Source organism: Gastrolobium bilobum, unplaced genomic scaffold (genome assembly GCF_033153095.1).
Source record: "Gastrolobium bilobum isolate Gb01-03AN ecotype WA unplaced genomic scaffold, APGP_CSIRO_Gbil_v1 utg19981, whole genome shotgun sequence".
Lineage (NCBI taxonomy): Eukaryota > Viridiplantae > Streptophyta > Magnoliopsida > Fabales > Fabaceae > Gastrolobium > Gastrolobium bilobum.
Genome location: NW_026899934.1, coordinates 82148 through 108433, shown reverse-complemented (window position 1 = coordinate 108433; position 26286 = coordinate 82148). Strand labels below are relative to the sequence as shown.

At 35.7% G+C, this 26286-nt stretch overlaps 2 protein-coding genes across 2 annotated transcripts; one reads left to right on the top strand and one right to left on the bottom strand.

Annotated features, from left to right (window-relative positions):
• Positions 1-1280: 1280 nt before the first annotated feature.
• LOC133294261 (protein FAR1-RELATED SEQUENCE 6-like) lies at positions 1281-4460 on the bottom strand. Its single transcript, XM_061492913.1, has 2 exons — positions 4284-4460; positions 1281-3593 (listed from the first exon to the last, which is right to left on the bottom strand). The coding sequence occupies exon 2, from the start codon at positions 3588-3590 to the stop codon at positions 1524-1526; it is 2067 nt and encodes a 688-aa protein (XP_061348897.1). The 5' UTR covers positions 3591-3593; positions 4284-4460; the 3' UTR covers positions 1281-1523.
• A 1343-nt stretch (positions 4461-5803) lies between these two features.
• LOC133294259 (protein N-terminal glutamine amidohydrolase) lies at positions 5804-10542 on the top strand. The gene is made up of 6 exons (XM_061492911.1): positions 5804-5910; positions 6275-6380; positions 6904-6981; positions 7107-7234; positions 9374-9498; positions 10055-10542. Exons 1-6 carry the CDS (start codon positions 5858-5860, stop codon positions 10219-10221), a joined length of 657 nt encoding a protein of 218 aa, XP_061348895.1. The 5' UTR covers positions 5804-5857; the 3' UTR covers positions 10222-10542.
• Positions 10543-26286: the final 15744 nt, after the last annotated feature.

Sequence of the window (26286 nt, the reverse complement as noted above, 5' to 3'; positions counted from 1 at the left end):
TGTGGTTGCCAGGTCAAGTGCAGAAGCTGAATTTCGAGCTATGGCTCAAGGCATTTGTGAGTTACTGTGGCTGAAAATTATACTTGATGATCTCAAAATAAATTGTGAGGGACCTATGAAACTGCTATGTGACAATAAATCCGCTATTTGTATAGCTCATAATCCGGTTCAACATGATCGGACTAAACATATTAAGGTCGACCGTCATTTCATCAAAGAGAAACTTGATAGCGGGTTGATTACCACTCTATACATTCCCACTGGGCATCGATTAGCTGATCTATTGACAAAGGGGACTTCCTTCAGACAGATTTCAAGAACTTACTAGCAAGCTGGGAATGATAAATATCTATTCCTCAGCTTGCGGGGAAGTGCTGTAAATATTAGGTCTTTTAGGTCTTTTATTATTATTATTTGTTGTATTGGGCCAAACCCATTAGGTCAAGAATTAGGTCTGTTATTCTCTATAAATAGAGACCTCTTTGTATCAGATTAATTACACAATTATAATAATATTTTTATGATTACCCTTTTCAAGTTTGTAAAGAACCTTGGGATATGATATCATGTAAAGAACCTTGGGATACACCACCCCAAAAGCTAGCTCAAAGAGTGGGAGTGCCCAAGGCCTTATAAACTCCACATTAGTTGCACATACAACCAATGTGGGACTATATATCTCAACACGTCCCCTCACACAAGAGCCCATTGGGCTTGAAGAGTGGACAATGCAACAGGCCCAACCTACCTATGCTAAGAAACACCACAAGAGAAAGTGAGGGGCGCCTATGCTCTGATACCATGTAAAGAACATTGGGATATGATACCATATAAAGAACCTTTGGATACACCACCCCAAAAGCTAGCTCAAAGGGTGGGAGTGCCCAAGGCCTTATAATCTCCACATTAATTGCACATACAACCAATGTGGAACTATATATCTTAATAGAATAGGTGAAAGAAAATATTAGTTATAATAATTACATGTCATGTTGCAATGTGCTCTCGAACCAAAACGGTGATTCAGTGACAATTTGGTGGACTAATGAGGTTTCTGCTTTCGATGGACTTGCACTGCATGTTATTGATCCACCAGAGGTTTTTACCTTACGAGTTTGAGTACAACATAGAAATAAGGATTTTCTACACATTTGGAATATATGCTACACTAAGTGAACATCACCTACGAGGAAAAATGTGAACATGTCAAACCAACTCCACGTTACTTTTGTTTTGAAAAATTTATACAAAATATTGATGAAAATATATTATACCTGCATTTTAAGGGTAAAAATACTTCCTCTAAACGCGCTTCATGGTGCAAAACAATTTCCAGTCTTGTGTTGTTTAGAGGTGTAATTGATCAAGAATACCATTTTGGGCTGAAACATATGTAACTAAATTTATATTTGCTGAAGCCTGATTTTCCTAACCTATACATTTGTCCTTAGCATTAAGCTTGTCAACCGAAGTGGTTTAAGTGTTGCTGGTCGTTTGCAGTTAATAAAATGACAGTTTTCTCGCTAGTCATTCATGTAACTTTCAATTGCACAGCTTATAGGTACTGCCACCTCTGATGAGTTTCTCAAACGGGTTGTCCATGCTTCCAACTTCTCTTTCAAGTCACAGATGCAATTCTTTACAAAAGAACTTGTTTCCTCAAATTCAGAAGCAACTTCAGCAACACTATCAAATTGCTTGCACAATAAATCAAACCTTTGCATCTGAGGTTGAAGCTGCTTAGCAGCGTAGCTGGTCTTTGCATATGTGTGCCTCCTCTTTAAATCTTTCCTCCATCTATCCAAGATATATTTACAAGGGATGTCCTTTACTCTCTCATGAGAGAGTATAGCAAGTGAGTGCCTACAAAGTATACCTCTACAGTCAAACATATTGCACATACACTTTACATCACAGTTAACCCTGTCAAATGTGACTTCAAACATGGCTTCCTTGGGTTTATCCCCCATCATCACATCTTCAATGACATTATAGCGACAAATAGAACCTTCATCATGGGCAACACAAACATTACAATCAGCCTTTCCTACAAATTCTTTCCGAACCTCTAGAAATTTTGCATGAGTGTATGCAGATTGGAACTGCCGCTCAAATGGAGACTTGGTAGCACATGCAAGAGAGCTACAAACTGAACGGAAATCAGCTTCAAACTCTCTCTCTGCTTTGGCTTGCAATGCAATATCATATTTATCAACAAATTGTTTCAAAGTTGTTTGGCCATTTAAGAATCCATCAAAAAAAGCATGCTTACTTTCGCCACGTTGGGTTGTAGACATTCCAGCCCAAAAGCTATATCTTACAAAGGCAGGAACCCAGATATGTCTTTCAAGGAACAAATCCTTCAACCATTTATTGTCCTCTAGGCCATATTCCTCCATAATCTTCTTCCAAACCATTTCAAATTCATTTGTAGTGAATGTGTCATATACAGCATTCTGCAAATGGTAACTTATGGACTTGTACTCAGCATATCCCCCTATATTCTGAGGAAGCTTTTTCATAATATCTGATGAACACCAAGAATGTCGAGTGGAGGGGAATACAACTCCGATTGCATTCTGCATGGGCTTGCATTGATCTGTTATGATACCTTTGGGGGGAATGCCAGACATGCAAACTAGCCAGGACTGAAACAACCAAACAAATGACTGTGTGTCTTGGCTAGACAACAACCCAATACCAAAAAGTATAGATTGTCCATGATGGTTAACTCCAACAAAGGATGCAAGAGGCACTTTGTATTGATTAGAGAGATAAGTAGTATCGAATTTCACCACATCACCAAATGATTTGTATGCAGCTCTACTTCTTGCATCAGCCCAAAAAACACTCCGCATACAGAAGCAATCATCAAAGTCAATCACATAAAAAAAATTGCTATCTTGTTCTTGCATCCACATAAAATACTTATAAAGCGCATAACCATCTCCATCCTTCCCGATAAGTCGTTTTTCTTTCTGAATGTAATTTCCGAAACCATTTTCATAAACTGCCAAATTTTCATGGACCTTAGCTTCAACCACAAGAGACCGGAAACTCTTCTTTACTTTTTCCTCATCTTGATCATTTGGATCTAATGTCCTTTTCAACCTCATGTTAATATCAACATTATTTCTAGACTTGACTTGACCGGGACTCAATTCATGATTGTGATTAAGCGTAACTGATTTAATTCCGTAGGCTCCATCTTTACATAAATAAACACTGATCCTGGCTTCACACTTCTGTTTCCTTGATGGACAATTTCTGATGGGATTTTTTTTACTGGTTCTTCTATTTCCTTCTCTGGAACATGCAAGTATAAAATATCCAACCTTACCATTCCCAACCTTTTTTGATGTTCTTGTCATGATACCAAAACCTTCTTGGTTGGCATATTTTGTATAATACGATCTCACCTCATCCTCCGAACTAAATACCATCCCATCCTGTGGTGTAGGAACAACATCATACTCATCTGAATTATGGATCTCAGGTCTGCACTCCATTGCTGAATGACGCCTCAACTCTTCTTCACACCTATCTGCACCGATATCTAATGGACTAAGTGAATCGCAGTGGTCTTCCATTACCTACAAGGCTAAAAACTGTATCATTGTTCAATGCTCAGGAAATCCAGAATACAAAATCCAAGCACGTAGCTTGAACTTAGTAAAATTTACTCGAAACTATATCCTCTATATATCTTTAGCTTTGATATATTTGAATTGTTTTTGAAAGAAAATAAATTACTAGCATTTTTTTTAAGGTCGGTTACAAATTTGAAGAATAACATTGTGACAAACATTATAAATGCTACTAGAACTTCTGAGCTAAAGAGTAGCATTCTCCAGAATAAAATGCAAATTAATCACATATCGTATATTTACTAATTTAACTCTTTAATTTGTTCTGAGCTCTGCACCCCAAATTACAAATTAATCATATACTGTAAACACTGATTAACTACAACAATGACTTCAACCATTTAATAATCACATTAACACCACACTAATCTGAAACCCAATATAATAATTCAGGAAAGTTAACTCCAGAATAACAGAGTCCATTGCGCCCATATAACAGCATCACACCTAACCTTCCAGTTTACGAAGCCCAAATAGGTGTCAAATATAGTACTGCTCATAAAACCTAGTTTCTAAATAAAGCCTAGAAAGTGTAGGAAAAAGAAAAAAGACAACTTCAATTGAAATGTGCCAGAAAATACAATAAATTAAAAAAAAATATATCTATGGAAAAAGATAACAAGGATGAAGACCCACCGTGACAAAATCAACTAAATTTAGCTGCAAAAACCCTCGTTTTCTGTGCCCTAGTGCGAATTGAGATAGTTCAGGTACGTATGATGCTATTGCAACACTTGATATGATTAATCGTCACACACTCTCTTTTTCTCCGCCTCCGGCGACGGTGTTTTACGGCGGAGCAACTTGGGAAAACAATTTATTATCCCGCACACGACGTTGTGCTTACAAAACGCACACAATGTAATTTTAACCAAAATAATTTTATTTTCTTTAAGTGGTGGGGTGATTCACCACTTTGGGTAAAAAAAAAAAAAACTTTTGGTCTTAAACAAATATTACGAGTTATAATTTAATTTCGGGCACAAATATATTTATTATTTATCACTCTTACATTAATTTAATTATCATTTGATTTTCATCAATCTAATAGTTATAATTTATTATGATTAATAATAGAATTTTATTAATCTCATGTTAAAAGAGATAAGTTATCTCATGACATAGAGATAAATTTGTGGGCTCCACCACCTGAAAAATAAAAAGAAAAGAAAAAGGTGGCACAATTATCGAATGGTGTGTAGGAGAGAGATTTGTCACATGTAACATAAGATTAGTTTTTCCCTTAATAATATTTATTAGTTTATATTTATTAATTAATTTTTAATTTTTAATAAATTATAACTGTTAGATTAGCGGAAATTAACAAATGATTAAATTAGTTGTAATAGTAGTAAACTTTTCTAATAATAAGTATACCTGTTGTCTTTAATCTCTTACGAAAAAATCGACCCGTATTATTTCTGAAATTCAAAATAAGCCCATATTAATTCTTTTGAGGAACTAATATGGGGTCTTCTTTATATTTCAAAAGGATCACGATTTTTTGAGTTTATTTTAAATTTTAGAGAGATCGAAAATAACTTTTTTTTTTGAGAAATTAAAAGTAACCCGTATTTTTTTTGTTAAGGATCGAAAAAATACTTTATTCAGATAAAAATTACTAAAATAATGCATTTCAAAATTTACTTAATTTCTTTAGCGGCATAAATGACACACTCTGTGTCACGTGGAATTTGCATAGCACCCCCTCTTAAAAATTAATTGTAATTAAATGATAAGTTAACGAGGTTGTTTACTCTTATATTGTAAGAGAGAGCATATTTTATGCTAAGACACAAAATGATGAGATTTACTATTAAAAAAAGAAAGAATAAAGAGAGAAAAAATAGCAGCACAATTATCGAAATATATATGGTATAAGATAATAATCTCATACTACTATTTCCCTAAGTTAATTATATAACCATTTAATATTGTTTGAAATGATTTGTATGAGAAAAGAAAAATCATTTTTTTTAAATCTGTTGGCACACGCAGTGCAGTTCCGTCGTTGATCTTGCTCTCTTATTTATTGTTACGATTAGTGTGATTGGTCGTGTGACCTCACTCCTTAGTCGCTAAACGCTGCGTTTCATTTAAAGTATGGGCCGGTTTTGGGTTTCGTTCCCTGCTCATTTTATTAAGAAGATTCGCACCTATAATATTGTTGTAGGAACGTTGCTGCTGACAGCTGAGTGTTGTAGACAACGATGGCAACCTCAATTGTGGATGTTTCTCACTTCCATCACACCCCTTTTTATTGGTAACCTTTTTTACACTCTGGTTTCTGTTCTGATCATGCATGCTTGATGCTAGAGAATAGATATTAGTGATAGAAAGAAATAATCATTTACTTATCCAATTTTACTGACACCGATTTTTATTTTTTTTATTTTTTTTAATGAATAGGGTTTTGGTATTGGTGTCAATTAATTTTTGGGGATACATTCTGTGTTTTTTTTTTAACTTATTATTTCATCATCTTGATTAGTTTTGGAAATTTCATTTTTTACTTACTTTGATCAATTTCTATTTATTTTTTTTTAAATAAAATTCTTGTATAATTAAATATGGTAATATGCTATAGCCTTTTTATGATTTTTCCCCCCCCTCTTATTTGTTTGTAGTGAGGAGAATGTATACTTGCTTTGCAAGAAGTTGTGCAGTGATGGAATAGCAAATGCTGAGGGATCTGATCTTTTTGTTGTTTTCATTTCCAATGAAAAGAAACAGGCATGTACTATTACTTCTTCGTAGGGGTGATCTATTTGATGCTTTTCTAGTTCAAGGGGATTCATGGCATAGACTTGATTATTGTGAATATTAATTGATACTATTTGAGCCTCTTTTGCTCGATGCTTTTTTTACTTCTTTTATTTTCTTTTAAATTGGGATTCTTATCCTGCCCCTAGTTGTAATTTCTCTCATTTCTTGCTCACACTTGCAAAAAAGTGATGGGGAAGAATGATAATGAGGAAGGGAATGATTCTCTGTATCTAGATCTAGCACCGTGCAAGTTGAATATGAAAAAAAAAAAAAATTTGTCAATTTTTGCTATTTGGAACATAGCCGGTGTTTAACTTTCATGTCATTTGCTTCTTTTCTGTAATGCTGACATGGGGACAGAGTACTAATTACATGGCTAAACCTTTGTGCATATTTGAATTGTAGACTCATCCATTATAGCTTATTCCGAAATTACAATTGAATTTTAATTAGTATTTGAATTTTGAAGTATTTTTCTTAAGTTCTCTAGATACCCCTCTGGAATCAAAAGTCAAGCACAAGAGCAGATGGGATTATTCTCTGGGATTACCATGTCATTTGCATTCAGGTATTGCCAAATATGTATTTCCTTTCAATAAGTTGAGGTAGCCATATACTAGGTTTTAAAAGCATTTTATTCTATATCTAAATAGGGTATCATTTGTCATTCTTTTCTTGTGGTTGGCATGGCAGATAAATCAGGGAGGTGGCCCTCCACTTGTGTGGGATTTAGATTCAAGTCTTCCTTTTCCTTCACCTCTGCCTTCATATGTGTCCGAAACAATTCGCCCATCTTTTCAGCTTTTTTCTGATTATAATAGGTAATGCACTATCTGTTTTTCTGCCACTTTGTCCAGTTTTAACTGGGTATTTTGGTGCTATACAATTTTTTCATTGATATTGCGAATCTGCAGTTGATAGTGATGCATGTCTAGGCTGTGCATATGTCACATAATGGTAGCCATGATTTTTCTTCTAAGATATTAAAATCTAGACACCCTGGGGTCGGTGACATTGACCTAAGGGTTTTTATCTGCGTTTTTTGACATGGGTGAAAAGACACAATTATGATCTGTATGTTTACTTATTTTCCTTCCATACTTCCTTGCCCTGGATGATTTAAGTACAAAGAAAGATATTTAGAAACCCTAGAAGTATTGCTGTTATTTTCCCTTCTTCTTTTTTTTGGTTTCTAAGAAGACTTTTTTTTTTGTATAGGGTGCACAGTTTTTTATCCCCTACTGTCATGTTATGAAGTGCATGTATGGTTTCCTGTCCTTGTTATTTGTGGAAGTAATGATTATGATACGATATTATAATGATTTTCAATTAGGTTCCTCATTTAATCATCTTTTTAGGTTGTCTGAAATGGTTATTGATGTTGGCATCCTTTCAAATTTCATTTAAGAATGAAGAGAAATACCATTGAGGGGGAGGATAAGAAATCCCCCAAAATAGAGAAGACTAAATACAAATAACAGGTAAAAAAAGTATGCAGCAAGGCTTCCCAATATCCCTATGAATCTGTGGTTGTAACACCGTTGATATATCCATGAGCAGAACATCACAGCGAAACAAAAAAAATGACTCCTTCCCAAATCAAAATTGGTGGCAGAAACCAACCACACACACCAGAGGATTGCATGAACTGCAAACTGCCATGAAATCTTAGTCTCTGATAGAGACCTCAAATCTAGAACCAGAAAATTAACATAAGCAACTAAGATTTTCTGAATGGAAATGGAAACTTGTATTGCTGATATGGAAATTTACAATATTGGTAAATTGAGATAGCTAGTTACAGATCAAAATGCTACAAGGGAAATTATAGAACAAGCAAAAGCTACAAGACTGGGAATTAACAAAATACAAACACTGATATCCAGAACAATTTGAGAGGTTCTGGTTCTCTCCCAAGAGTCCCAATTTCCAAGATACCCTCACACACTTCACATTCCCTATCTTATACTCAACCTAACCTCCTAGAATATTCTAAAGTTAGTTATGCCACCTCATTGGTAGAACATAATCCCCTACTACCTACCTTACATACACCTTCATGAGTATATTCCTATCAGTCTCCTTGCTTTTATCGAATCGTTTATATCAGACGAACAAAAACTGCTCTAGAGTAGAGGGACATACCAGTGCCCACCAATAATCCCAAAAACATTGTGCCGAAGGAAACTAGATACCTTGCAATGCAAGAATAAGTGGCCTACTGTCTCAGATCTAGATTTGTACGTAGTGCATAACATATATCAGAAAGAGAGTAATCTAAGTTCTATGAATCTGCAGCAAGTCATTTGTATGAATCCTGTTATGTACTGTTGTACAGACAAAAGATTTGACCTTAGAGGGAGCTTTGGATTACATAATGGATTTGTCAAGGTGGAACCTTAAGAAGAACCCAAGGTTTAAATCTCTCCTATCTAAATTGGTCGAGAGTCAGTGAACTAGACTCAAGTAAAACCAAAATGTATTTTGTGTGTGTTTTTTCGATTTAAATTCTTTCTTACCACAATTCGGCCAAAGAAATACTTTCTTGCATTCTTGGTTGATTGTCAAGCACCAGGTAACTCTCCTACTTCTTATAAATATTGTACAGTATGATAAACTGTTAGTTAACTAACCAATTTTACAGTGTAATGTCAATTTTTTCTATTAGTATTATGTTTTTATTATGCCTGTTTATAACACTTTGTTTTTTGGTGCTATTAAATACTTATCAAAGTCAATGTTTGAAAACATACTCTAAGGACCCAAGCATTTGATATCATATTGTCGAAATCTTTTTTTCTTTGATATTGTATCATATCATCCTTTCTCCTTTCTTATAAACTTTGATTAGATATGTTTCCTTAGTTCCGTTGATGAAATAACCGATTGATTGTTGATGAATGATGTATAGTTTGATACCAAAGTATTGAAGTATATGAAATGGTTTCTTTTGATATCAGATTATTCAGAGTTGTGCATGCTCCCATGTTCCTTCGTTGTTTTGCATCTGATAGAAGGCACATGAAAGATTCTGATGGAAACTGGAATAGAGAACCTCCTCCACATGAACCCATAGTTGCTGAAGGTAATGACTGGGAAAAATTGTAATTGAAAAAATGGACTTGTTTGGCTTTGACATGAACAGATCATTATGCTACATGTCATAGTAAAAAGATATATATGGATGGAGAAAGCAACTTTTAAATACTTCTATGATTGAAGTTTGATAATATTAAATTGGATCATACTTTCAGATGGTTCCTTTTTAGTCCTTTTCTTCTTCATCTCCTCTCTCTTCTTCTTTTCCTTTATTTCTTTTCCCCTTCCTCATCTTCTTCTTCCCCTTCTTCTTCTTCTTCTTCTTCTTATTTTATTATTTTTACACCCCTTTTATTTTTATTTTTATTTTTATTTATATATATTATTATTGTTTTATTTATTTTTATTTTTAACCTTTTGTACCTTTCATTTGGGTTCATCTACCACTGATCCTAATTAGTTTGGAATAAAGGTGTTGTTGATGTTGATGTTGATTTTGAAAAAGAATATTTGCTATTTATAGGATGAGCCAATGGTTATATGTTTGATATTAATGAATGTATTCTGAGTTGCTTACTCTTACAGTATATTCATCCATGCAGATGGAACAGTGCACAACCTGAGTGAATACGTCAACATATCTGTTGCAGATGCTATCACAGATGATAGTATTAGTTCTGTCAAAGATGCAGTTTTTACCCAGAAACATGGTGTGGTGATAAAGGAAAATCAGCTCGAGGAATTATTTACTCAGATATCTTTACAATAGCCACAATCTTTTTGCTAGATATACATATATCAATACTCCCCCAGTTTGTAGATGTTTAGGTACCATCCTTTGATTAAAAGATGCTGGTTAAATGTTGTCTGAGTAGTGTTAAAATGCCTCTTTTGGTGGTGTTTTCTTTGGGAGTGGTGTGCATGGAAAGCATATCTAAGCTCCATTTTGTTTTTTCAGGAGCAGAACAAATGTTTTCAGTAACTTTTTTTTTTTAACTCTTCTTTTACCTCTGGTTTATGACAACTATATGGGTGATGTCATTTTTAGAACTGGAATGGAGAATGCTTTCATATATGAACTGTTACATTAAGGTGCTAAAATGCTACAGTTCTTATTGAATTTATTTTATTTTTTTTGGTAAAATGTTCTTATTGAATTTTACGGGATAGGGTATGTATTTTTTATTCCCTGTCACATGGGCATCAAATTTGCTTAAGAACATAGTTATTAATATTGTATGATACAGATTACGATACGATTTACAAGCGTAAGGATATGTATCGAGGTGGTATATTGGAAAAGGGGGTTATATCAGATAATATGATACAATATTGTATTGTGTATAGTATGATGCAATATCGTATTGGGTATCATATAATATGAAAATCAAATTAAAAATTTATAATTTTTAATATAAAATCATGTATCATATGTAAAGAACCTTGGGATACACCACCCTAAAAGCTAGCTCAAAGGGTGGGAGTGCCCAAGGCCTTATAAAGGCCACATTAGTTGCACATACAACCAATGTGGGACTATATATCTTCGACACGCCCCCTCACACGAGAGCCCTTTGGGCTTGAAGCGTGGATTATGCACAGGCCCAATTTTTGGTTTACCTTTTGTGCTTTTTGTTTTTAATTCCACTTTAAAGTGGGGACGGTGAGGCTCTGATACCATGTAAAGAACCTTGGGATACACCACCTCAAAAGCTAGCTCAAAGGGTGGGAGTGCCCAAGGCCTTATAAAGGCCACATTAGTTGCACATACAACCAATGTGGGACTATATATCTTCAACATCATACGAAGTTGAAAAATTTTCAATGAAAAAGATTTTTTTATTATTATACCATTTAGAGGCTATAAACCTCCTGTGAATCCAATTGTACAGATGATCAGCTTACAACCATAGTTTTGCAAGGAAGAGTTTTAAGGCTTCGACTTTGGGTTTAGTTTTCCTTTTTTATACCCATTAATCTATTTTTTTTATTTTTTTAAATTATACTCATATAAGAACAAGATAATGTCAATAGACTTGATAAACGATATGATACTGCCAATAAAAATTGTCAAGAAATGGGAGATGAATTTGATGACTACAGTGATAAATGCTAATAGTGATAGTAGCAATCAAAATATTAGTCTGGGTTTAGAAATACAAAAATATTCACTTATCAGTCGGTAACTCCCACCCTTAAGTTATGTGCGGGTTGTACTATGAATTGTTTGCAAATAATTGATGAGTAATTATATGATCAGTTACAAAAATTATTATAAAATTACAATAATTGGTATAAACGAATACCATAAATTATTTTATAGTACAGTATAATAATCATCTTGGTTTTTATTTGTTATCAATTACATTAAAAGAATAATATTTAAATAGCATATTATATAGTACGGGCATTTTGAGAATTTTAAAATGTGTTCTGTGGAATGTACTTTGTGAATTAAATAAATATTTTAGTTATCCTTTGTAATTTCTAAAAAAAATAGGAATTTTAATTGTCAACTAAACAAATTTTTCTAAAATATCCCAGGATAGCATTCTTATCATAATATTCCTGGAAATGAAATTATAAAAATGTATTTAAATATCTTGAAACAAACATCGCCTTGCGTGTTTTGGGTTTGATTTAATATTTGGTTAATATTTTTCGGGATTAATTAATTTAAAATGATGTTCAGAAAATATTTTAAACTCAAGCTGTTCCCACCATTCAAGCTCAAACATAAATTACATTAATTCTCGAAAATATATTAAAAGTTAGGAAGGTCCCAAATGATTGTTGTCAACAAGGCGTATATGATTGATTGAAAAATATTAAGATGTGTTCTTTTTAGGAAAATAAAAATAAAACAATAAAATGACCTTCAAAAATATAATTATAAAATTTTATTTTTTTGTGTATGAAAAAAATTACTATAACTATTACAAAAAAGAATTACTATAATTTATCCATCCATTTATTTATATATAACATAAAAGTTTTTTCACTATTATTATTGCATAGAAATTTTCTAAATTTAGATTATTTTTCATTGTATGATTATTTTGCTCTAGTTTTTGACTTCTTATTTCGTTCATACATACATATATATATATATATATATATATATATATATATATATATATATATACACTTAGTTTTTAATTTTACCTTACCATTTAAAAAAATAACAGTCAAACTGTATTCATTTTTAATAAATTAAAAAATATTCATACTTTATTATAAAAATACTCATTATAAAAATATTCTAAAGATGTTATTGTATTAAATATTTATAATTTTTTATATTAATCATAATTTTGCAAGTTCTAATGATAATAATATTTGAAAAAGTCCAATAAGATAATTTTATTGATATTTCAAACCCTACAGCAATGCATTGTATCCTTTCTTGAACCTTTTTCCTCTTCTCGTCGGTTCTGTATGGCTGTCTTAAAGCCGACGTTCATAAAGGGTCGTCGCTTGAACCATAAAAAATATATATTATAAATTTATTTCATTTATATTTATTTCATTTTTCGTATACGTGTTAAAAACTTTATGAATGAGATAACATAAAAATTTATTTAGTATATAATGTCTTTAAAATAAGTTATCAAAATATAATTAAGATGGAGTTAGAAAATTATTTTATAAAAATTAGAATTAAAAATAATAATTATAAATATTTTTCATATCCTAAAAAATTTAATTAAATATATAAGTAAAATCGAATCTATAGCCGTTTTACGTATAGCAATGACAGGTGTATAGTTATGATTTCTCATATTTAATGCTTTCACTATATATATGACAAGTATTTAACTGCTGCACAGCTGCAGAAATGTAAACTCCATATACATATATATATTTATATATATATATATATATATATATATATACATATATATATATATATGACAAGTATTTAACTGCTGCACAGCTGCAGAAATGTAAACTCCATATACATATATATATATGTATATATATATATATATATACATATACATATACATATATATATATATATGTATATATATATATATATATGAGGCAGAATTCTTTGTCATCGGTGTGAAATTTTGAAATTTGACACCAAATCTCAACCGTTGATTTTCGCTAATCAACGATTATCATTTATTGGAATTAATAATTAATTAATAAGTGTAATTCCAAATAAATGACAACCGTTGATTGGTATATATATATATATATATATTTAAAAAATTGATTGTAAAATATATCATTAAAATAAATAAAATAAAATTGAATCATAAAATTCTTAAATTTTTAAATATATATTTCTATCATATTTTATGAGAAGTGTGTTATGTGTATAACACTTTTAATCAAATATTAGGATATTTGATGAATATTGATATTACATCCTTCTATGATTTGATTTGTTAAAAAAAAAGTTATATTGTATTTGATTGTCCATATATTATAAGAAATAGGGAAGGATCCGTTTACAAACTTTTTTTACAAAATTTTGCAAATTATACTATTTATTCCTGGAAGTACATAGTGTAACATAATGTACTTGCGGGAGTACACAGTGTAGTTTGTAAACAAAATGATTCTAAATATAGCCCTTCCCATAAGAAAAACATCAAAAAGTCCCGTAGGTTTTCTCAGAATCACTTACCTTTATCTGAAATTTTTAATTATTTACACCATTCTTTAAAGTTTTTTTATCACTTATCCTTTAACTTGATTTTTTATACTAAAGTTAACAGATTTAATTTCTTAAAAATATACCAAATTACCCTAAAAACAAAGCAAAAAAAACACCGTAGAAGAAGCTAACATTATGGGTGTTTATATAAAAGACTTCCAACCTACCCATGTGAAAGTGTCATAATTTGTTTTCACTCAAAAAATTTCATTCCATTAACTCTTTTGATCACATGCCCGGAGGAGCAACAAAAAGAACCATATAAAGGAAACACATGGAAAAAACAAAAGGAAAAATAAATAAATCTAACCTTCGCATAAGTAAAAAAACAAAATCAAGATAAAAAATTTCAAATTGAATCGCCATCTCCATCAAAAGGCACCCAGAAAACATCACAAATAAAAGTTACCCAGAAAACAATAATTTAACAAGAGTAATCTCGAAATTTTTTGACTTGAAAATAACCATTGATTCAACACACACACACAACATCAACAAAATCTAAAATAAGTGTTGACCATGAAAAGAACAAGAAAAATATCCAGTTCACTATAAATGGTGGGTTATGTTGTGCAAGAATTGGCGTTTGGAGGGAAAGAAGACAAAATAGTTGTAAAAAACATAAACACAAAGGACAAAAATTACAGAGCCACAAGTTTCACACAAAAAGAGATACACACCCAGATATACGAAATCCAACACAACAATACTTACAAATTTTTCTCCTCCTCCTATTTCAAATTTGTGCTTTGTGTTCTCTCTCTTCCTCTACAGTTATAAAGAAGAAGGTTATGGCGCATCAGATGAAGACAAGGTGATGCAAGTCGTAGCCACAGGACATTAAGGGTTCCTCTATGTTTTTTTTAAGGGTAGTTAAGGTATTTTTTTAAAAAAAATTAATTCTGTTAACTTTATTTTTGGATGAAAAATTAAGTTAGGGGGTAAGTAATAAAGAAATTTTAAGGGTGTAAATGATTCAAAATTTTGGAGGGAAGGTAAGTGATTCTAGAGAAAACTTATTGGGGTTTTTTGAAATTTTTCCTGTATTATAAGTATTGTACGAGAAGTAATTCAAAAGCTCTAACATGAAGTTCTACATCTGTTACCCGGGAAGCACTGACACATTTTTTTGGGTGAAAAATGCGTGTTGGACACCAATACATTTTGACACGCAGTCAACATTTTTCGAAGTGGTCAACGCTCCGACACGCAGTTTATAGTTTTTTTTTAAGATCCAAATTTTATTTTATTTTATCTTTTTAACTAAACATGAAAAATTAATTTATAAATCAAATATTTTCTATTATAGAATTTGACATGAAAATTTATTTTTGCTTTATATTTATGTTATGGAATTTCAATATTTGATTAGTTATATGACTTATTATGAGTTGCTATATATATTAAAAATATTATTTGATATTAAAACGTGTCAAAATTTTAGAATTAATATATCGTATCTCGTGTCCTGTGTCGATGTCGGTGCAACATGATCTATTATCCCCCTAAGCCAGGTCACAAACATTTTGTCCAAGACGCCAAAAGAGAAAAGAAAAATCAATTATTCCTATCATTTTATTGTATTAAATTTAAGGAAAAGTTCATAAATCCCGCTGTGTTTTACTCTTTTATCACTTACACATTTATTTTTTCTTATCAATAATCCTTTGTGATTTTTTTATCCAAATTCATTTTTAACACAGTAAGTTATTGAACTAACTGGCCAATTTTACCCTTAGTTTATAACACCATTATGTTATCATTTGAGTTATCTTCCACTTCTGAGTCAAACAACCCAAATTGAACCTGTTTGCAACGTGAATTGTAATCCGATGTTTTTTAAGCCATTTTTACATCAAAGTTGATGACTAAAAATACAAAAATGCCAGAAATCTTATGTACTTATGATTTCTAACTTTAATTTTCACAAAAATAAAAAATATTTAACCATTGCCTTGCAATCAAAATTCTTTATGAAACTTAATCAAAAACTAAAACGCAAGGCATAGGTATCATATGCCTAATACCAAATGATAGATAAAAGATTCAAACTATCTAGCCATGTTTCTTATAACTAAATATCAGTTAGATTAATGCACACAAAAAATAATAATAAAGGGATCAAAATATGCCTCTTGTCATTATCATGTTTTTTTATTTATCTGGATTTGGGTTTAATGACTCTTCTAAATTATTTCTCTTATGCCTTAGAGGCAATTATGTGCAGTTTTCAATAGTAAGGACTCTCTGATTTGAAATGAAATGAAAATGAAGCAATGCTCGACGGTTGTGTAGAGTTGGCAGTTTCTAAACGACCAACTCTTTACTTATTCATTGGTTTGTTAGCAATGAGGGAGGAAATCAAACATACACACTACATCGTAAACCTACGTAGAGAAGTTCTATTGTTATATGAGTAACCTCCTAATTGAAATAGTAATATAAATAAGGATAAAATGAATAACTTAGCTCAATTATTAATGGTATTTGTTAGAATAGGAAATATTAGATATATAGATTTGAATAGATTACCTTCCTATCTGTAAATATTCTTTTCCTATTTAGTTTTGTATTAGGTTTGGGTTTCTCACTTAAGCCCATTAGGGTCTCTATATATTGTAACTCTTTGTATTAGCTTAATACACAACATTATTATTTTATATTCACGTTGGTACCAGAGCTCTTTTGTTCTGGGGACCCTCGCTTTCGCTTAAATCTCCGTTTTCGCTTTAAAACCTAAGCCCACTGCTTAGGAGTCCTCTTTTCTTTGTTGTACGTCCTTTCGGCAAGCCATCTAGAGCTATAAGCCCCTTCTAAGTGATTTCCAAACGCGTCAGCACCTTCGACCGCCACCGGAACCACCGTCCGTCACTGTTCTGGCCGCTGGAGATGTTTTCCGGCGAGTTTTCGAACCAAACCACCTGCGATCAAGACCGTCTCCTCCCAGCGACCAGTTCTGTGGAGTCCGACCACCATCGCAACCGTCACGCGCCTCCACGCGCCGCCCGTCTTCTCTACGCGTGGTTCTCACGCGCCACCTTCTGCCGGCGCGTGTGCACTGTTCCGGTGGAATTTTACGACCGTTCTTGGACAGAAAGGCTCGTCTTCTCCTCCTATCTCCAGATCTGTGGTTGGTTCTTTGTGGGTCTCACTTTTTGTGCTAACCTCTTCTTGATTTGCGATCAGGTTAGTTTCTATTTACTTGGTTGTATATCCTTGTAACTTATTATAATGGCAGCATCCTCGATGAGTATTCGAATACTCCTTGTCTCTAAAAAGTATTCGATTACTTTCATTCAAGTATTCGCATACCACAAGGTATCCGAATACTTTTCCCCCAGTATCCAAATACCACCAGGTATCCGAATACAAATACCATAGTATTCGAATACTACACAGTATTCGAATACTTACTCAAAGGTATCCGAATACTTTTTCCCCCAGAAAAGTAACCCAATACTCCTGTAAGGAGTATTCGACTACCAGAGGACAAGTATTCGAATACTACACGAAAAGTATTTGAATACTTCTCCAACAGAATGCAGAAATTCAAACTGTCATCTGCATAATTCCATTTTTAAGGGTTCAAATGTGATTTGGAGTTCAATGACTCCCTAAACAGATGTTCATTAACATATTATGAACTCAGAATCTCAGTCCTTAACCCAAATAGTCCAAGTTTTACTTTTTAACGGATTAAACAAGCTTAAATCATCAAAATGAGAAAGAGGTGATCATGGTATACCTCAAGTGCCTCAAACTCAGAGAAAGACTCCTCCTTGGAGATTCCAACAAGGCTCAAAGGTTCTGACTTTGCAAGAGCACGAAAATGTACTACAAGGTTGGACCTTTCTCCATCACCATGGCACCATGAAGCTCAAAATGCCAAGAAGATGACCCCTCACAACCAAACTCAGAAAAACAGCCCTCAAACCTCTCAAGTTAGAAACTAAACTCAGAAATGGAGCACCTTTCACTCACTCAAGGCTCAAGCACACACAAGTATGAAGCTTTTGTGAAGGATTCAAGAGGAAAGGTGACCTCTTGAAGGTTCAATGTAGAGGGAGAAGGGAGACAAGGTGGATGACTCCAAGCACCATAAGTTCTCACGTAGGAGGCTTAACCAAATGACCTAGGATCCACCCTTATTGATAGGTGTGCTTATTTTAATCACACAGTATTAACATTAATAGCTACTCTTAGCCTTTTAATCCCAAACTTAGGATTCTGAACCTAGACATTTTTCTAAGATTTGTCATATTTTTATTTTATTTTTCGCAGTACCTTTCTGGTACACTATTTTACATAGCCAGTATCAGTTCTGGCACCAGTTCTCATTATTTTACCTGAAACTTGTTATGCTAGTCCTATATATCATTTTAGGAATATTCCCACACTTATTATAATTTTCCGGGATACTTCATCGGTACGCACTTATACCGTGGAGCAGAAACGGTATCTGCACTTTTCGTTAGAAAAGCGACTTTCAACATTATTAATTACTTTCTATAATTATTCAAGCCTTCTCATAATTATTAGGGTCGATTATGGAATTATTTCATTAATCTCATAATTATTTAATTAAATTCCTTAATTAACGGTGCAGGTTCTTACATTCACCTCACATTTTTTGGATTTTGTCCTCAAAATCAGAAACATACTTGTCTCGAAAGTCGGGGCACTGCCGGAGAAGTTCGTCCTCTCACTCCCAAGTACACTCCTCAAAAGTTCTTCTGGTCCACTGCATTTTGACCATCGGAATGATCTTGCTCCTTAGCTGCTTCTCGCCACGATCGAGAATCTTGTGTGGTCCGACGGGAGTCTTTAAGTTCTTCTGAACCTCCACATCATCTGGTTGCACCACATGCGAGGGATCTGCTATGTACTTCTGAAGCTGAGACACGTGAAACACGTCGTGGATGTTGGCCAAGTTCGGAGGCAAGGCAAGCCGGTAGGCAACAGGTCCTACTTTACCAAGGATCTGGTATGACCCTATGAATCTCAGGCTAAGCTTCCTCACTTCGAGGGCCCGACCAACATCGGTGACAGGTGAAAGTCTCACAAACACGTGCTCACCCTCACTGAACTCCAGTGGACGATGCTTGACATCGTAGTAACTCTTCTGGCGATTCTGCGCCTGCTTCAGCTTTTCCCTGATCATCTGGGTCTGCTGGGTGGTATCTTGGACAAAGTCCAATCCAAACAACTCCTTATCTCCAACCTCAGACCAGCAGGTAGGAGTCTGACACCTCCTACCATACAACGTCTCGTAGGGTGCCATGCCCAGGCTAGCATGGAAACTGTTGTTGTATGAAAACTCTATCAATGGCAGGTACCTATCCCATGCTGAACACTGTTCCAAAGTGCAAGCCCTCAACATGTCCTCCAATGTTTGGATGGTCCGTTCAGTCTGTCTGTCAGTCTGAGGGTGAAAGGATGTACTCAACCTCAACTGAGTACCAAAAGCTCCCTGCAGCGCCTCCCAGAACCGAGATGTGAACTTCAGGTCCCTATCACTGATGATACTCTCGGGCAACCCGTGAAGTCTCACAATCTCGCGAACATGTAGTCTGGCCGACTGCTCAGTAGTGAAGCTCACCTTCACCGGAAGGAAGTGGGTAGACTTCGTCAATTTGTCCACAATGACCCATATAGAGTCACAGCCAGCCTGAGTCTTCGGCAAACCCACCACGAAGTCCATGGAAATGCTCTCCCATTTCCATTCCGGAATCTCAAGATGTTGAAGTTTACCAGACGGCTTCTGGTGTTCAATCTTCACCTTCTGGCATGTTGAGATATATAGTCCCATATTGGTTATATGTGCAACTAATGTGGAGTTTATAAGGCCTTGGGCACTCCCACCCTTTGAGCTAGCTTTTGGGGTGGTGTATCCCAAGGTCCTTTACATGGTATCAGAGCCTCGCCGCTCCCCACTTTCTCTTGTGGCGTTTCTTAGCATAGGTAGGCTGGGCCTGTTGCATTGCCCATTCTTCAAGCCCAATGGGCTCTTGTGTGAGAGGGCGTGTTGAGATATATAGTCCCACATTTACTTGAAAAGGATGAATGTATTGTATATTCTGTATAATGTTGTACAAGAGTCCTCTATTTAAAGAGGTTAAATGACCTAATGGGCTAAGCCCAAATAACCTTCTAGAATAATAAACTAATAATAATAAAACTAATATTATTTCTAACACTCCCCCTCAAGCTGGTGCATATATATCATAAGCACCCAACTTGTTACATATATGATCTATTCGGGGAACTCTAAGAGCCTTGGTGAAAACATCTGCAAGTTGATCACTGGAATTGACAAATGCTGTCTCGATCTCGCCTGACTGAATCTTCTCTCTAACAAAGTGACAGTCAATTTCTATATGTTTAGTCCTCTCATGAAAGACTAGGTTAGAGGATATGTGCAATGCGGCTTGATTGTCACAAATGAATTTCATGGGCCGTTGTTCACAGACTATGAAGCACCGACACTTCAAAAATCCTGACGTGTCGTGTCCGACACTTCCCGACACTCTCGGACACTCCGACACTTCCCGACACTCCAACACGCGTTATAGAAATTCAAAAAAAGGTTCACAGGTTGATTTGCGTTGAGTTTTTAGTTCCAACTATTAGATTTGTTGGATTACGATTATCATTTTATTGAGTTTAATATAAATATTAGGGATATGTTATGTTTCTTTGCAAAATTTATGAATATTATAAGTTTAGATTCATTTTTTGTTAAATTATTGAATATTAAACATAATATACACTACATAAACTAAAACTATTATTTAATATCAAAATGTGTCCTAATGTGTCGAAATCTAACATTTTTTAAAATTAACGTGTCGGAGTATCGTGTCGTATCGAGTCACGTGTCTAGTGTCGGTATCAGTGGTACATAGTTCACAGAGATGTAATTCCTTAAGCAATTGCTTTAGCCAGATGAGCTCGCAGGTCGCATTTTTCATGGCCCGATATTCTGCCTCTGCACTTGATCTGGCAACCACAGTTTGCTTCTTACTCTTCCAAGAGATCAAATTTCCTCTGAGGAGAACACAATACCCGGAGGTGGATCGTCTGTCTGAAGGAGAACCTGCCCAGTCAACATCTGAATAGCTAGACACTTATGCATTCCCCTTATTAGTGTATAATAAACCTCTTCCTGGTGCCTTTTTGATATATCGAAGAATCCTGATAGCTGCATCCCAATGAGAGTCACAAGGAGAGTCAAGAAATTGACTTGCCACACTAACTGAAAAATAGATGTCTGGTCTTGTCACAGTAAGATAGTTCAACTTTCCAACTAGTCGGCGGTAACGACCAGGGTCTGCCAATGGCTCCCCCTGTCCAGACAATAACTTAATATTAGGATCCATAGGTGTATCAATGGGTTTACATCCCAACATACCAGTCTCATCTAAGATATCCAGTGCATACTTCCTCTGACAAATGGAAATGCCATTCCTAGACTGTGCTATTTCGATTCCTAAGAAATATCGAAGTCTGCCAAGATCTTTGGTCTGAAACTGATTGAATAAGTACTTCTTTAACTGATCAATCTCATCTTGATCGCTGCCAGTAATAATGATGTCATCAACATAGACCAGGAGATAGATACACTGGCCAGAAGAGCTATGCCGATAGAAGACAGAATGATCCGCTTGACTTCGGGTTAAACCGAAGGATTGAACAGCGGAACTGAAGCGACTAAACCAGGCCCGAGGAGACTGCTTCAGGCCATATAAAGATTTACGAAGCTTGCATACCATGCCAGAACTCTCCCCTTGAGCAACAAAACCTGGTGGTTGCTCCATATATACTTCCTCTTGCAAGTCACCATGTAAGAATGCATTTTTGATATCAAGTTGTAGAAGAGGCCATTTATGAATGGCAGCAAGTGCAAGATATAGGCGAACAGATGCCATCTTGGCAACAGGAGAAAAAGTATCCCCATAGTCAAGACCAAATATCTGAGTGTATCCCTTGGCCACCAAACGAGCTTTGAGGCGATCAATAGTGCCATCAGGACCAATTTTGACAGTGAATACCCATCAACAACTGGCTTTCCAGGAGTAGCATGAACAAGATCCCATGTGCCATTGGAGTGAAGTGCTTGCATTTCATCATTCATTGCTTGACGCTAACCCGGATGAGAGAGTGCTTCACCTATGGTTTTAGGAATAGAAATAGACGAAATACTAGAAACAAAAGTAAAATGTGGTGAAGAAAGTCTATCATAACTCAAGAAACTATAAAGTGGATGAGGGTTACGAGTGGATCGAATACCTTTGCGAAGGGCAATGGGAGTAGTCTATGATGGAAGATCCGGAGGGGAAGAGTCGATAGCAGCAGGCAGTGAGTCAGTAAGGGTCAAATCTGCTGGAGGCGCAGGCTGACGACGCTGATAGGCGAGAAAATGACGGTCCTCAGGGATGGAGGCAAGGGGTTGCTCCCCCGGGATAGAGTCTCCTGCAACTGGTAATGACAAATTAAGACAAGGAACAGGAAGAACTTGATCAACTTGTGTTATCTGAGATGGGATAGAATGAAAATGTTGTTCATCAAGGAAAGTGACATTAGCCGAGACAATATAACGCTTGAGACCAGGAGAGTAGCAACGATACCCTTTTTGAAAACGAGCATATCCAAGGAAAATACACTTGAAGGCTTTGGATGTTAATTTGTCTTTTTCTGGAGTAAGATCATGAACAAAACAGGTACATCCAAATACATGTGAAGGTAGAGGATAGGAAGGTGCTCCTGAAAATAAAACATTATGAGGAACTTCGTTATTGAGTACGGAAGAGGGCATGTGATTGTTGAGAAAGCAAGAGATGAGTATAGCATCTGCCCAAAAACGAAGTGGAACATTCATATGAATTAGTAGGGTACGAGCAGTTTCAACCAGATGTCGATTCTTACGTTTGGCCACTCCATTTTGTTGTGGAGTGTGTGGACAAGTGGTATGGTGTAACGTCCTACGTTTCTACAAAAAGTTAGAAAACTCAAGAGACACATATTCTTTTGCATTATCACTGCGCAAAATTTGAATAGAAGCACCAAATTGAGTATTTATCTCAGCACAATTTTTTTGATAAATTGAAAATAATTCAGAACATTTTTTCATTAAATAAACTCAAGTGCAACGAGAGAAATCATCAATAAAGGTGACAAAATACTGAAAACCCAAACAGACGTTGTTCGACTCGGACCCCAAATATCAGAATGAACAATAGAAAAAGGAGCATCAGCTCTTTTATTGACCCTATTAGCAAAGGAGGAGCGAGCGTGTTTTCCTTGCTGACAAGAATGACAGTTTAAAGACTTAAGATTGGATAAAAAGGGAACCATATGCTGAAGCTTGGAGAGGTTTGGATGACCCAGACGGCTGTGAATTAGCTCAGGAGACTCTGTGAGAGAACAGGCTACTGGAGAAGGTGGTGCAATCAGATAGTAGAGACCTCATGACTCAACGCCTGCTCCAATCGTCTTCCCCATACCCGAATCCTGCATAGAAAATGATTGTTTAGAGAAGGTAATAGTACATGAAAGAGAATGAATCAACTAGCTAACAGAGATTAAATTAAAAGGAATGCCAGGTATATAATAAACAGAACTCAAAGTTAAAAGGGGAGTTGGGTTGGCTTCCCCAATTCCACGAGCAGGAGCCTTAGTGCCATCAGCAAGAGTGACAGGGGGTAGGTTATTAGAATAAGAAAGTAAAGTGAAGAGATCTTTATTACCACAAAGATGATGAGTAGCACCTGAGTCTATTATCCAGGGTCCAAGAGATGATTTATAAAAACAAGCAACATGATTACTAGTGTCTTGAGTAGGATGCTGAGAAGAAACCTTCTTGAGAAGTGCCTCATAGTCGGTACTTGAAAGAGTTACTAATCCAGTAGAAGGTGGCGTAGCATCAGTTTGAGAAAAGTTGGCAGTCGGTGGCTTCAAATGAGGGTACTTCCTATAGCAGCGTTCTTCAAAATGCCCAAGATTCTGGCAATAATTGCAACGAGGCCTCTGTCTGCGGCCACGTCTGTGACCGCGTCCACTGTTCCAAATGGAATCACTGGCCCGAGAAAAGAATAGAGATGGGGTAGTACCGGAGATGATGCCATTCGTGTTTTTGGACGCATTATTTGAGCCCTCCATCACAAAATAAAAGGAGATGACCAGAAAATAGCAAAGAACTACAAGAAAGCAAGAAATCGCGCAAAAACGTTGCACAAAAGTGTCCAAACAACGGATTTTTCACTGATATCTTTCAAATGGATGGGACCCACAACGAATGGAGACCAGATCTGGAAAGAGGGTGAGGAGGCAAGCAAGATGGTGGTGGTCCGGCCTGGAACGGTGGCTCACGCGCCGGAACAGTGGTTCGGCCGCCGGAGCCTTCCACTGGCGCGTGGCGGCGCATGGATGCTCCGATCAACACGCGGCTTGGACAGACAGGGTCGTCTCCCTGAACCGCTCCTGATCGCGTGGTGGTTGGTCAGAAAAGTCGCCGGAAAAGCAGTCTGACGGCGATGAACAGTGGCATACGGTGGTTTTGTGGCGGTTTCCGGCGATGAACAGAGGCTGACAATGTTTTTCCTGATGATACGAGGTTGAGGACAAAAAAATTTGTGACTAAATAAGGGTTAGGTGTGAAAGGATGGTTGCCGGTATGATGCACGACACGATATGCAGAAGCAGAATTCCCAGAACACAAGCTCTGATACCAACTTGAAAATGATGAATGTATTGTATATTCTCGTCGCATCAATAGGATCATAAGATTCATCAAAGGAAGGTGGCTTATGCTTGCGAAAAGCATTAAGCCAGCGGTCTATCACGTCACGATCCTCAATAGGCTCCAAGTAGGGTTCCATCACCCCAGTAAGAGGAGTGACACCCTCAACGTGACTCAAGCTCTCATCCTGAAGACTAGGTGGAGGTGGTGGTGGTGGGAAATGACACTCATTGCGGCCAGTCCGCATTTCCTCCAACATGACCGTCATCAGGGTCATGTTCGCCAACCTATTCTCCTCGAGAACATCTTCCGCGACCTTCTGGTTCGCCTCTCGAATGGCGTCCATCATTGCTAAGTTGGCCAATTTAGCAGCCTCCTGATCAGCTAGTCTAGCGGCCTGCATTTCAGCTAATGCAGTCTTAAAAGGATCAGGCTGATCCTCAGTCGTCTCACAGTTTCTCCGCGGAAATACCATGACTCTGCACAAGTTACACAAAGAATGAGTTTATCAAGCCCACACAATATGGTCACATATGCATCATCATAGCAAAACCCAACAGAGAAAACATACAATACAACAAAACATCCTAAGTTATTACAATACATACAAGCTTTTCCCTAGAAAGTGCTCTGATACCATAAAATGTAACACCCTGTGTATACCCGGTTTGTTATCATGTCATCGTATTAAGCCACGCTTAATTAAAAATGCGGAATAACTTTTTACTTTCAATTATGACGTCATTATCCTTAGCCAAGTTGATTACTTAATCATTTTCATAAAAACATCGCTTGTATGTAAATTGCAAAAGACAGCTATCTACACTGAATAACCTCATATATAATAAGTGAGTATCTAAGTCACGGAACTACAGCACGTAGACCAGACATAATCCTGATACAATTATACAACTCGAATCTAAAAGCATAAAGTCAAGTCAATGTGGCATGGAGAATCCCCATGCTCACCAAATAAGGCACAAGCCCAACAAGTCTCAACAACAACATCATAATAATAAAGGCAGTAAGACATATCAGCATCCAACACATCATCATAACAACAGATATCTAACTCAGCTCTGGCCTCCTGCCGCCTGAGGTCTCAACCCCAGGGTTACCTGAACCTGAAATATGTGCCCCAAACGTGGGGTGAGATCTCTAACCAGAAGTCTCAGTAAGACAAGGGGTCCTCAAAGATTTTTCCACCCCAAGCTCACTTACATGTGCAATATAAGTTCTAAAAATAGTCATATAATATCAGTTCCAAAATCAATGTAATGCAACAAATAATCATGTCATGTGTGTCAACTATTCTACTGGCCAGAGAAATGCAGGACTTAAATACGTCTATTGCCTACATTAGTGCAAGACGCCACTTGCACCCACCCATAGAATCACCGTATTGTATGACGCCACATACTCAA

Excerpts from the sequence above, each read along its gene's own strand:
- LOC133294261 (XM_061492913.1), bottom strand. The coding sequence starts at position 3,590 with ATGGAAGACCACTGCGATTCACTTAGTCCATTAGATATCGGTGCAGAT.
- LOC133294259 (XM_061492911.1), top strand. The coding sequence starts at position 5,858 with ATGGCAACCTCAATTGTGGATGTTTCTCACTTCCATCACACCCCTTTT. Across the intron at positions 5,911-6,274 it reads CATCACACCCCTTTTTATTG|TGAGGAGAATGTATACTTGC; the intron begins GTAACCTTTTTT and ends ATTTGTTTGTAG. Across the intron at positions 6,982-7,106 it reads ACCATGTCATTTGCATTCAG|ATAAATCAGGGAGGTGGCCC; the intron begins GTATTGCCAAAT and ends TTGGCATGGCAG.